Below are 13,968 nucleotides of genomic sequence, written 5' to 3'. Positions count from 1 at the left end.
CTTTCCCTGATCATCTAATAAAAAAAAAAACCCTGCACAAACCCTCTAGGTTAGTTTTATATGGGGATTGTCTACATTCCTACAGTGGTCTCCATAGCCAAGTCAAAGAGGTCTCCTCTCCTTTCTGCAGTAATAACGGGCACTGTCAACAGGGATAACCCAAGTAGGCCCTTCGTCTATCACACCAAGTTGGCCAGAGGACTTTCACATTGCCCACTCCCCACCCCGCAATGTGACAGCTGCTATTCATATGGAACTGCTTCCATGGCTTTTCGTGAGCCTTTTCAAGGAACTTTTCATGATCTTACCTAGCCAGTAGCCTTGAGAAACAAGATATGGAGCATGCTTAAAATAGGAAAAGACCTTGCTCAGGTGGCAACCTTGAACCCTGCAGGTCAGCTAAAATCACAGTGACCGTGGGACGAAAAACTTTTGGAGGCTCATGGATAACTTGTATGCAAAGAATTACAGATTATAACGAATAGCTTATGGCTCTAGGTGTCTTACGAAATTAGCTCAGTTTAAATCAGGTCCCCAAAGACATCTGAGAGAATAAGGATATCTACGTAATAGTCAAGAAATGACTGAACAAAAAATTATTTATTTATTTTTTCTTGCGGTACACGGGCCTCTCACTGTTGTGGCCTCTCCTGTTGCGGAGCACAGGCTCCGGACGCGCAGGCTCAGCGGCCATGGCTCACGGGCCCAGCCGCTCCGCGGCATGTGGGATCTTCCCGGACTGGGGCACGAACCCGTGTCCCCTGCATCAGCAGGCGGACTCCCAACCACTGCGCCACCAGGGAAGCCCTCTCTTTATTTTTTAAATTAATTAATTTATTTATAATTAGCTCTCTTTTATTTATTTATTTTTTGCCTGCGTTGGGTCGTCGTTTCTGTGTATGGGCTTTCTCTAGTTGAGGCAAGTGGGGGCTGCTCTTTGTTGCGGTGCGTAGGCTTCTCATTGCGGTGGCTTCTCTTGTTACGGAGCACGGGCTCTAGGGCACGGGCTTCAGTAGTTGTGGCACGCGAGCTCTAGAGCACAGGCTCAGTAGTTGTGGCACATGGGCTTAGTTGCTCCGCAGCATGTGGGATCTTCTTGGACCGGGGCTCGAACCTGTGTCCCCTGCATTGGCAGGTGGATTCTTAATCAACTGTACCACCAGGGAAGACCTGTTCTCTTTAAAGAGCATGATATTTCAACATACATTAGCATCTTTTGCTTTCTGTGGATCTTTTGAGGACACCAGTGAGCCAAGAAAGGTTAACTGTGCTCTGTAACACAAAGGAACATAGTGAGCTGGGATCAGCTGAATAGAGCAAATAAGGTATCAGACACCAAGTTATGTTTCTGGGTCCTTTGTTCATTGTTGGGCTGTTCCTGACATCCTGGAACAAAAACTGCCCGTTACATCTAGGACTTCAGGGGTGTCTGCTGATGCATTTTAGAAAAGTCCACGGTGATGAAAGAGTTGAGGAGTGGGAATTTATTCTGAGAATCAGAATCCCTAATTTATTCCTCAGCCTTCTCCAGTTGGGTCTTCTTTTTCAAATCCAGTTGGATCTTTTATTTTACCCAATCATTTTTATTATTTGCCTTTCTAGGAAGTGCCAGACAAGACCCAGATAAGGTTGCAGCAGCCATAATTGATGCCATTGAAGACTTTATTCAGAAAGGATTGGTCCAGTCTATGAAAAAAGTTAAAGTTGTTATCTTTCTGCCTCAAGTACTGGACGTGTTTTATGCCATCATGAAAAAAAGAGAAGGATCTCAGGCTTCTCCCCAGCAGTCTACGATGTCTAAATTTGCATGTGAGTTGTTCATTTTTATGAAATACATGTTTATTGATGTCACATGAGAAATAGCTATTTTTTTTTCTGGTAGTTTATTAGCTTTTTTCCAGCTTTATGGAGATAGAGTTGACATACATCACTGTATAAGTTTGAGGTATACATAATGGTTTGACTTACACATATTGTGAAACGAATACCACAATAAGTTTAGTTAGCATCCATCATCTCACACAGATACAATAAAAAGAGAAAGTAAAAAAAGAAAAGAATTTTTTTCCTTGTGACAAGAACTCTCTTAACAACTTTCATATCTATCATATAGTAGTGTTAACTACAGTCATTAAAGAAGGTTTCTGGACCCAGTTCCAATGTGTATGGAGGCTTCCCTGTGCCTACAAGCAATTCTCAGACGCCAGCAGGGTGTCTGAGGATTCAACTCAATTCTGACATCATCTACCCAGAGATGGAATCAGATTCCACAGGTAAAGGGCTCAGTGCCACAAGACTGCCTTCCGCTTCAGATACCAATCACAAGCCAAATACTGCATATATGGGAAAAATATTTGGTCATTCTGATCAAATATATTTTTTCATATATATATACACATTTTTTTTTTTTTTTGCGGTACGCGGCCCTCTCACTGTTGCGGCCTCTCCCGTTGCGGAGCACAAGCTCCGGACGTGCAGGCTCAGCAGCCATGGCTCACTGGTCCAGCCGCTCCGCGGTATGTGGGATCCTCCCGGACCGGGGCACGAACCCGTGCCCCCTGCATCGGCAGGTGGACTCTCAACCACTGCGCCACCAAGGATGCCCTATTTTTTCTTATAAATCACAATATTACAGTCATCATTCTGTACATTACATCCCTAGTACTTATTTATCTTGTAATTGGAAGTTTGTATCTTTTGACCGCCTTTCTCCAATCTCCTCCCACCCTCACCTCGCTTTACTAGGAGTAATTTATGGTTACTCCTAGTAACCATAAATCTGCTCTCTTTTTCTATGAGTTTTTTTTTTTTTTTTCAGATTCTGCATATCAGTGAGGTCATACAGTATTTGTCTTTCTCTGTCTGACTTGAAATAGCTAATCTTTAATGAACTATCACAGAGCTACTAAGAAAACAATCCCATTTATTATTGCATCAAAAAGAATAAAATACCCAGGAATAAATTTAACCAAGGAGGTGAAAGACCTGTATCATGAAAATATACAACATTGATGAAAGAAACTGAAGAAGATACAAATAAATGGAAAGATAGTTCATGCTCATGGATTGGAAGGATTAATATTGTTAAAATATCCATACTACTTAAAGCAATCTACAGATTCAATGCTATCCCTATCAAAATTCCAGTGGCACTTCTCACTGAGGTAGAACAAACAGACTTGAAACCATAAAACTCCTACAAGAAAACATATGGGTAAGCTCCTCAACACTGGTGTTAGCAATGATTTTTTAGATTTGACACTAAAATTATAAAAGCAAGATGAATAAGTGGGACTACATCAAACTGAAAATCTTCTGCATAGCAAAGGAAATCATAAACAAAGTGAAAAGAGAACCCACTGAATGGGAGAAAATATTTGCAAATCATATATCCGATAAGGGGTTAAATCCAAAATATATAAAGAACTCATACAACAACAGAAAAAACCCCAAACAATTTGATTTTAAAATAGATTATCTGAATAGACATTTTTCCAAAAACGATATACAACTGGCCAATAGGTACATGAAAAGGTGCTCAACATCATTAATCATCAGGCAAATGGAAATCAAAATCATAATGAGTGATCACCTCACATGGTAGAACAGCTATTACCAAAAAGACAAGGGAGGGACTTCCCTGGTGGAACAGTGGTTAAGACTCCATGCTCCCAATGCAGGGGGCCCAGGTTCGATCCCTGGTCAGGGAACTAGATCCCACATGCATGCCACAACTAAGAGCTCACATGCCACAACTAAGGAGCAGGTGAGCTGCAACTAAGGAGCCCGCCTGTTGCAACTAAGACCCAGTGCAATCAAATAAATAAATAAAATATTAAAAAAGAAAAAAAGACAAGGGACTTCCCTGGTGGTCCAGTGGTTAAGACTCCATGCTTCCACTGCAGGGGGCATGGGTTTGATCCCTGGTCAGGGAACTAAAATCCCACATACCACGTGTCACAGCAAAAAAAAAAAAAAAAAAAAAAAGTATTAAAGACTCAAATGTTAAGACCTGACCATAAAACTCCTAGAAGAAAACATAGGGGAAAATAAATGATTAAAAAAAAAAAAAAGACAAGAAATAACAAGTGTTGGTGAGGATGTGGAGAAAAGGGAACCCTCATGCACTGTTGGTGGGAATGTAAATTGGTGCAGCTACTGTGGAAAACAGCATGGAGGTTCCTCAAAAGTCTAGAAATAGAGCTACCATAGGATACAGCAGTTCCACTTCTGGGTATTTATCTGAAGGAAATGAAATCACTCTCTGGAATCCATGTTCACTGCAGCATTATTTTCAATAGCCACAACATGGAAACATTGAAAGATGAATTATAAAGGAGATGTGGTGCGTATGGAATATTACTCAGGCATAAAAAAGAAGGAAATCCCGCTACATGCAACAACATGTGTGGACCTTGAGGGCATTATGCTCAATGAAATAAGACAGAGAAAGACAAATACTGTATGATAGCACTTATATAGAGGACAGATTCATGATTGCCGGTGGGTGCAGGGTGGGTGGGAGTTGGGTGAAATGGGTGAAGTTGGTCAAAAGGGTAAAAGCATCCAGTTATAAGATAAAAAAGTCCTAGGGTTGTAATGTACAGCATGGTGACAAAGAAAGAAAGAGAGAGAGAGAGAGGAAGGGAGGGAGGGAAGAGGGAGGGAGGAAGGAAGAAAGAAAGAGCTAATCTTCCTTTTCTTTTTTTTAGCATTCTTGGGCTTCTCAAGTAAATCTCCCCCAAAACAGACTCCTTTGGTTTTAGAAAAGAAGACAGAATCAGCAATATTTCAGGTGTGTGGTGAAAATGTAAAAAGTGTAGAAAACGTCCTCTTCTGGATACACGATCTCATTCAAAAGGAGCAGTGTCCCTACACCAGTGAAGATGAATGTATCAAAAACTTTGATGTCAAGGAATATCGGGAATTGAATGAGCTTCAGAAGAAGTTAAATATTTCCATTTCCTTGGACCGTGAAAGACCTTTGATTGAGGTTTCTGGAATTACCAAAGATGTGATACAGGTTAGAAATGCAATTGAGGACATGATCAAGAGAGTTAGATTGTCCAAAGAACAGGAATCCCTGGCAGATCGTACCAGTGATTTTGTGGAATGGCAATATAAGGACGATAACAAGTTTCATAGTTTTGACAAAATTACCAATATGCAACTGGAGGATGCAAAGAAACAAAAGAGAAAGACAATTGATGTTAAAATTAATCATCAGAGCTACACAGTGGACTTGAAAACACACACTGCTACAGATGCAAAAGGAAAGAGTCTACCTGTTCGGCGCCATACAAAATCTGAAGGTGAATCAAACTATCATGCTTGTTGTCCATTACTTTATGCCTGTGATGTGTGTTGTACATACATCAAAATATTGTTCAAGTAGATAAAATCCAAGTACCCTTATGGAAGAAAATAGAAAACTTGGTCTCAGCTGAAGGAGCTTACACTTTCACCACAAAAATACAGCACAGGGTGTACCCAACAGCTGATCATTATTATCTTAATGGTAACAATAGTCAAATGTTGCATTTGTTCTCATCTCTACAGTTTACAAGCTTCCCGGAGCCAGTTTTGCTGGGGAGGTAATGGCTGCTTCTGTCAGGAAAGGGAAAGCCATGGGCTGTAAAGCAGCCCAAGGCCTTCTAGAACAAAAGACTGAAGACACCCTAGTCAGAGAGTGGGCACTCTGTGTCTGTGACTGATGACCCAGAGTGGATGGGGAGCCTGAAGGATCTTCTCCCAGAAGTCACTAGCTCCTCTGCCCCGAGGATAAGATTCTTTGACACACACATCAGGAAGCAGTCTTCAAGATTCCTGAGAAGGGAATGCTTGTGTTGTGTAGTCAGCTATTCCTGCCTTTAAACCACATAAATCCCCCACTGAAAACTACTGAATTGGCTTTCAGTACATTGAGAGATCATTGTGAACGAATTCCTCAGACTCTGAGCAACCCTGGGGAAATGACAAGTCAAATACAGTATTCTGTTTAGCAGACGGGGAGACAAGAGCTGCCACCACAACCTGCCATGTAGCAAAACCTCCCACCCACCCAACTCTTAAGGATGCTGTGAAGAATAATGAAAGAATAGATGTGGAGGGCCTGGTGGTTGTGGTGAGTTCTGGCAAAACCATGCATTTTTGTAAGCAAAACATTAATGACTATTTATTGAAAACATTGTAGGGAAGGGAAATCATTTATATTATATGTAAAATTATTACATTATGACAGATTAGAGACTGAACAGAATATGCAGCTGAGTTACATTACACCAACAGTTCTCAAATCTGGGCATGATCAAACTTGTTAAGATGCAGGTACCTAGGTTCCACCCTCAGAGATTTTGATTCCGTAGATCTGTGAGGTTTTTTTTTTTTTTTTTTTTGCGGTACACAGGCCTCTCACTGCTGTGGCCTCTCCCGTTGCGGAGCACAGGTTCCAGAAGCGCAGGCTCAGCGGCCATGGCTCACGGGCCCAGCGGCTCCGTGGCATGTGTGATCTTCCCGGCCCGGGGCATGAACCCGCGTCCCCTGCATCGGCAGGCGGGCTGTCAACCACTGTGCCACCAGGGAAGCCCTGTGAGGTTTTTTTAAAGCAAGTGTTATAGTTGGTTCTGAGGTGGGTTATCTGTGGTCCACATTTTGAAAACATTCTTCTAGAAAGATAAGGGGCTTCTTGAACACCTTGAATTAGGAGATTGTAAAACAAGAGCACAAATGATACTCAGTTTTTCAAAGCATACCAGGAATGTGGACTATGCGGATGAGCCTTTCTAGGTGCGAGGGAGTTTTCAAATGTCTACTTTGCAGTTGAGATCCCCTTATACTGGAGTGATATGAAGCAGCAGAAAGTCTGTGTGGTTGAGCTACAGCCTGATAATTCAGAATACAAAACTGTGGCAAGCAAGTTTAATGAGACCTGTGCAGGCTTCATCATAGAGAAGGTAAGCCTTCCGCTGACATGGAGTTTCTACATGGTGGAAATAGAGGTATCATCGTCCTGCATAAATACATTTTCATTCACTTCCTATCACATTTTTTACCCAGAATTAGAATATTTTACGGCAATTAGTTTTTAAATTCTAGATTCTACTCATGTCACTATGATTACTGAGACATTGAAATTCTTGTGTCAGTTATTGTAATATCATATTAGATTGTAATATATTAGAATAATAAAGATATATGTTTACTTTGTGAAGCAACTAATAATAACTCCTAGATATGGCTCCAAAGTTGGAGTTGATAACTAGCAAATCAGATCAGGATTATGTGCTTCTGCTCCACTATTTGCAGATCAACAGTCCTTGCTTCCTTGATAATCCAGCGGTCCTTTCCCTGTTCATTTCCCTTATTTTGGCATCTTCTGCTTTTAAACATTAGTTTAGAAAGTTTCCTTTTTGAGATTATTTTTCTCCCTTGACTTCTAGGACAGTATTATTTTGATGCTTTCTTCTCCTTCTTTAACTAATGTTCCTTTCATTTTCACTGGCATCTGTTCTTCCTCTAAACCCCTAATCCTAGGTAACCCACAGGATTTATATTTTGGTATTCTGTCTCTGCAGTTCACCAGGGAACGTTTTTACTCTTCTTGGCTGCAGCTATTATTTCAGTGTTGATAGCTCTCAAATCAACATCACCGACCTGGATCTTTGACTCAAGCTCTAGAACTTGAGTTCCCAAGTGGCCTAAAAAAGTCTCCACTTGAATATCTGTCTGCTAAATCAATTTCCCTAAAATCTAACTCATCTCATCATTTCCCCTTCCTTCCTGCTTTCTATCTTTGGTTCCACCACTTTCTGAGTAAAGCTAGAGATCTTTGAGTACCTTCTCTTCATCTGTAATAACAAGTCTGCCAGTAAGGCCTGCATTGTCTTTCTTTGCAAATTTTCTCTTATTCTCTATTTGTATTGCCACCACTCTGTTTATTCATGTACTTAGTAATACATATATTATTATTATTACATAAGAATTCAAAAAAGATTTGAAGCGTCCTACAAAGATATACCTTCAGATAACATAAATATGGACAAAAAGAAAAGTAGGGCAGGGAAATTAAGATAATTACAGAGGTATTGTTAGTTCACAAAAATACATAACATGACGTCCTAGATAGTTACTAGAGGAGGCCCTCAAATTTGTCCTTGATCTTTCTAGTAGACAAAGTAAAGAAGTAAACACTCAGCTATAAGATTCATAATGTCCATAAATCAAAGAGCAAAGCATTTGATCAGGAGACTCAACAGTTTTTCACAATACTGAGACTGACTCCTGAAAGAGTTCTCCTGTGAATAAGTACTAGAGAGTATCTTCAAAATCATCCTCACAGTAAATTCAGTATCAAATTTTATACCATTTTTTTTTAATCCCTCAATGTAGGAAGGAGAGGAATAGGTTAGAGAGATTAAGAGGTAAAAACTTACAGTTGCACAGTAGCTGAGTCACAGGTATGAAATGTGCAGTGTGGGTAATATAGTCAATAATTATATCTTTGTATGGTGACTGATCATGGCTGGACTTATCTTGGTGATCATTTTGAAATATATGGAAGTGTCGAATCGCTATGCTGTGTAACAGGAACTAGCAGTGTTGTAGGTCAGTTATACTTCAAAAATAAACAAACAAACTCATAGAAAAAGACATCAGATTTGTGGTTACCAGAGACAGGGGGTATAGGGAGAGGGAACTGGATGAAAGGTAGGCAAAAGGTACAAACTTGCAGTTATAAGATAAATGAGTACTGGGGATGTAATGTACAACATGATAAATATAATCAACAGTGCTTTCATACACTATATTATGTGTGAAAGTTGTTGGGAGAGTCGATCCTGGGAGTTCTCATCACAAGGAAAAAATTTTTTTCTATTTCTTTAATTTCGTATCTATATGAGATGATGGATGTTCACTGGACTTATGATCATCTTTTCATGATATATGTAAGTCAGACCACTATGCTGTACATCTTAAACTTATACAGTGCTATATGAATGTAAACTATATCTTAATAAAACTGGAAGAATAAATAACCTTGCCAAATAGATAGATCCCTGTATGTTGAGCAAAACAATTATATGTGGTACCAAGAAAATGTAATTCAAGTACGCAGCTCTTTCATGGTCTGGTTCTGAGACAATAAGTTTCATTAAAGATACCAATTACAGTCCTCTGGGAGTGGCTGACTGGCACATTGTGATGAGATGTCAAGTCCAAATTGAGCAGGACCACCCAGTTGACCAGAAATGTCTGTACTGGGCCCTGGAGTCTTACCATGTGTTGGCAGACCTTCACCAGAGAAATGACTTCACTACCCTTTTGTAGTGGAACCCTTTTTTCAAATAAAATCTTATGTGAAATCCCAGTCTATGACACCAGTAAAAGCAGAGCTAGGTTGTACTTAAGGCACCTCTGTGGAGGTGTCTAGTAGTGCAAAAGTGCTAACATGAAAAATGGGTGGTCTGTCATCCTCCATGACTGTCATGTCTTGTGACTAAGATTTTTTTAACACCCATGAACTTCCACCTAGATTCAACAATTTTTTAATATTTGCTTTTTTCCCCCTTGTTCTCTCTGTTTTTCCTGAAACAATTGAAAGTAAGTTGCAGATATCATGACACTCCTAAATATTATAGCATATGTATCCTAAGAATAAAAACATTCTCTTAAATAACACAAATATCATTATCCCTTATAATAATATCCAATAGAAGGTCAATATTCAAATCACCCCTGTTGCTCAAAACAGCTTTCTTATAACTTCCCCCCAATCCCTGCCCCCAATCTGGACTCACACATTGCATTTTGTCATTGTGTCTCCTTCATCTCTTCTGATATAGAACAGTACTCTGATATAGAACATTATAGTTCATGATATTGAAATTTTAGAAGAGTTTAAGCTAGTTGTGTTGTAGAATGTTCCACGTTCTGGCTCTATCTCACGTAGATTTTTTAAGAATCCAAGCAGTTTTCTTATAGATTCTAGATTTGTCTGATTGCCCATGGTGTCAGTTAATTTATTCCTCTATCCACTTTATTTATGGTAAACTTGGAGTTAGGTTGAAAGGCTTGGGTAAATTCAGATGAATATTTTTTGCAAGAATATATTTTGTAGGTGAGGCATCAAAGAAGCTTCTATTTATTTATTTACTTTTATTGAACTATTGTTGATTTACAATACTGTGTTAGTTTCTGGTATACAGCAAAGTGACTCAGATATGTGTGTGTATATATAATATGTATATAATTTTATATACATATTTACCCTTTCATCCCACTGCTTTTCAGTCCTTGTATTTCTGTGCCTCATCTGGGGTCATTTTCCTCTGGCTTTAGTATTTCTTCTAGTGCAGGTCTGGTAGTGATGAATTCTCTCAGTTTGTCTGAAAATTTATTTCACCCTCATTCTTTGAAGGATATTTTTGCTGGGTACTAAATTCTGAATTGGTAGTTATTTTCTTTAAGCATTTTGAAGAAGTTATTCTGTTACCTTCTGACTTTGTTTCACTCTGCACTTCCCTTCTCTCCAGGAACTTGGCTCAAATCCTTGTTGCCTCTTCAAACAGACTTTTTTCCCACTAGCTTTTCTAGTAGTTGTTGGCAAGAAGTTTGGTCTGATACAAGTAGTCTATCACAGCCAGAAGCCTGCTGCTAAAATAAGCCTACTAAGTAAAGCTTAGAATTTATCCTACTAGGAATACAGACTAGGATTACTGTGTTCAGAATTACTTGAAATAATTTTCTTTGTGTGGTTATTAAATTTTAAAAGGGTTTGTGCTCACTTCAGCATATATACTAAAAAAGGGTGAGAAACAAGAATAAAAGGACTAAGAAATTAAGAATGGTTTCAAAACTCGGTGTGAATAAAATTTTAAGGCTTTTAAAAATGAGTAAAATAAATAAGATTTAAAGTAAATAGAAATAAATTGGAAGTAGTTTGAAGATTAGAAACTTAGTTGTAGGTAAAAGGAAAAAAAATTTAAGATTATAAATTGGATCAACAAAACACATGATAATGCTGAGACCTGGAACTAGAGGGCAAACTGTATCTTTTTTTAAATTAATTAATTCATTTTATTTATTTTTATTTTTGGCTGCACTGGGTCTTCGTTGCTGCATGTGGGCTCTCTCTAGATGTGGCAAGCGGGGGCTACTCTTCGTTGCGGTGCATGGGCTTCTCATTGTGGTGGCTTCTCCTGTTGCGGAGCACAGGCTCTAGGTGCCCGGGCTTCAGTAGTTGTGGCACAAGGGCTCGGTAGTTGTGGCTCATGGGCTCTAGAGTGCAGGCTCAGTAGTTGTGGTGCATGTGGCATGTGGGATCTTCCCTGACCAGGGCTCGAACCCACATCCCCTGAATTGGCAGGTGGATTCTTAACCACTGTGCCACCAGAGAAGCCCGCAAACTGTATCTTAATTAAAAATGGGAAACCCAAAACTGAAAAAAAAAAAAAAAGAAGAACCCAATAAAGGCAGGTAATGATAGTGTCAGACTCGAGAGTTCCCTGGACTGGAAGATTCTGACCACATGGAACCTTCACCTTGTGCCTGTCCATGAGGGTCCTTGCCTCCCTTACCCACGCTTCACTCTTGCCCAAGTCAACCTTATGAAACTGCCACCACCTGGTGATTAGGGGAGTGTAGAAACTGATCTGCAATCCAAGACCCAAGGAGTTTCCACCACAGCCCTGGAGGCCAAAGAGTGTGGTCAAAGCATGGCTACTTTGGTCTATAACCAGATCCCCTCCCACCAGGATTCATGCCCCCCTCTTCCAACTGGACCAGAGATTAATTTTCACTAATTAATTTCCTTCTTGCCTAGACACTAGTGCTTCTCCCACTATTAGAATACTCTCTCACTGGAGGAGAGGGACAAAGTGACGCAGCGAGGTAGATGGCGACCGGAGCAGTTAGGAGTTGAAGAGGCTTTGGTCAGCCAAGTTCAAATAATGAGGACTTAAGATCCTAAACATTGTCTGCTCTCATGTGGTACATAAAAGATGTTTAAAATTAACGTTCTTACCAAGGCCTGTTTCTGTGAAACTCTGGATCTAAAAAGACTTCTGAATGTAGAAAGCTGCCATCTGGCATTGAATTTGCTGTTTATTGTAATTTGTATATACTTACGAGAAATAATGGTCGTGTTTCATCTGTTGTATCTTGCCAAGGGCTCTTGGCACTGACAGCAAATTTTTCCTTATTGATTTGCAGATTGAGAGGATCCAGAATCCAGAGCTCTGGAAACACTACCAGACAAAGAAAAACAACATGGATGCCAAAAATGGCCAATTAATAAATGAGAAGCTGCTCTTCCATGGGACAGATGCCAACTCAGTGACACTTGTCAACGGACAAGGCTTTAACCGCAGTTATGCTGGAAAGAATGGTAAGGACGCAAGTAATCTGGCTGCTTCAAATGAGGTGTCAGCCATGAGAACCCAAGCTGGCTGGGGACAGTATGGATGGTGTTGTGTTCTCTCATTGTTGGGGGCCATGTTACAGCCAAAGTTTTAGGTTAGACTCACTATATTTCATCCCGAAGGGACTGACTGTCCCTCCAGGGTGGGGGAGTGATGTTTAAGAATAAAAAATCAGGGACTTCCCTGGTGGCACAGTGGTTAGGAATCCGCCTGCCAATGCAGGGGACACGGGTTCGAGCCCTGGTCCAGGAAGATCCCACATGCCACAGAGCAACTAAGCCCGTGTGCCACAACTACTGAGCCTGTGCTCTAGAGCCCACATGCCACAACTACTGAAGCCTGTGTGCCTAGAGCCCATGCTCCGCAACAAGAGAAGCCACTGCAATGAGAAGCCCACACACCACAACGAAGAGTAGCCCCCGCTCGCCTCAACTAGAGAAAGCCCACACGCAGCAACGAAGACCCGACGTAACCAAAAAAAAAAAAAAAATTTAAAAGAAGCTTTAGAGAGAACTGAACATTATTTTAACATTATTTGACATATCGGGTCAACATGTCAAATTATAGACTAAATTGAAATCCTTAAAGATGTTTTGTTTTTCTCTTCACAGCTGCGGCATATGGAAAGGGAACCTATTTTGCTGTCAGTGCCCATTATTCTGCCAGTGATACATACTCCAGACCGGACGTAAATGGGAAGAAGCGTATGTATTACGTGCGAGTACTCACTGGATCCTACACAGTTGGAAACAAGTCATTAATTGTGCCTCCTCTAAAGGACCCCCAAAATCCTACTGACTCATATGACACTGTCACAGATTGTGTGCAAAATCCAAATTTATTTGTGGTATTTTATGACTACCAGGCTTACCCAGAGTACCTCATTACTTTTAGATGTTAACATTTTGGTATCCTTTGCAGAAGATATTATTCATCTATACATAGCTAACTGTAAAGCAAGCTGTAGTTTTTTTTTCTCTCAACAAACAGCTTTTTCTAATATCAGAGGACCCTTGTCACTGAAATCAGACATTCTCCAGCCTCTCTTTCAAAACTGGAATGAACCTATCTTGAGAGCAATAAATTTGAGAATTTAATTGGATAACTTAAGAGTTACAACTGTGTGTCCTCAACCATGGATATCACATCTGTAGACGTACAGGTGTTTATTTCCAGGAAGGAGAGTATAACATTAATCTGTCTTTTTTTAAAAAATTGGGGTATAGTTGCTTTACAACGTTGTGTTCGTTTCTGCTGTACAACCAAGTGAATCAGCTATGTGTATACATATATCCCCTCCCTCTTGGATCTCCACCCCCGCACCATCCCACCCATCTAGGTCACCACAGAGCACTGAGCTGAGCTCCCTGTGCTATACAGCAGGTTCCCACTAGCCATCTATTTTACACTGGTAACGTATACATGTCAATCCCAATCTCCCAGTTCATCCCACCCCCACTTCCCCCTCCAGGTCCACACGTCTGTTCTTTACGTCTTCATTTCTATTCCTGCCCTGAAAATAGGTTCATCTGTACCATTTTTCTAGATG

The 13,968-nt window shown here is 40.2% G+C and overlaps 1 protein-coding gene across 1 annotated transcript in view; it reads left to right on the top strand.

The window, feature by feature from the left end:
- PARP14 (poly(ADP-ribose) polymerase family member 14) overlaps nt 1–13,516 on the top strand; it is a 45,264-nt gene extending 31,748 nt beyond the window's left edge. The window contains exons 13-17 of the mRNA XM_007449701.1: nt 1,603–1,809; nt 4,713–5,312; nt 6,820–6,953; nt 12,211–12,385; nt 13,031–13,516. Of these exons, the coding sequence (XP_007449763.1) occupies nt 1,603–1,809; nt 4,713–5,312; nt 6,820–6,953; nt 12,211–12,385; nt 13,031–13,320 (1,406 nt within the window). The 3' untranslated portion in view covers nt 13,321–13,516. The remainder of the gene's footprint in view (nt 1–1,602; nt 1,810–4,712; nt 5,313–6,819; nt 6,954–12,210; nt 12,386–13,030) is intronic.
- The last annotated feature ends 452 nt before the right edge of the window (nt 13,517–13,968 follow it).

This window comes from Lipotes vexillifer, unplaced genomic scaffold (genome assembly GCF_000442215.2).
Source record: "Lipotes vexillifer unplaced genomic scaffold, Lipotes_vexillifer_v1.1 scaffold1378, whole genome shotgun sequence".
NCBI lineage: Eukaryota > Metazoa > Chordata > Mammalia > Artiodactyla > Lipotidae > Lipotes > Lipotes vexillifer.
The sequence above is the reverse complement of the archived record's forward strand: the minus strand, read 5'-3'. Positions and strand labels throughout refer to the sequence as shown.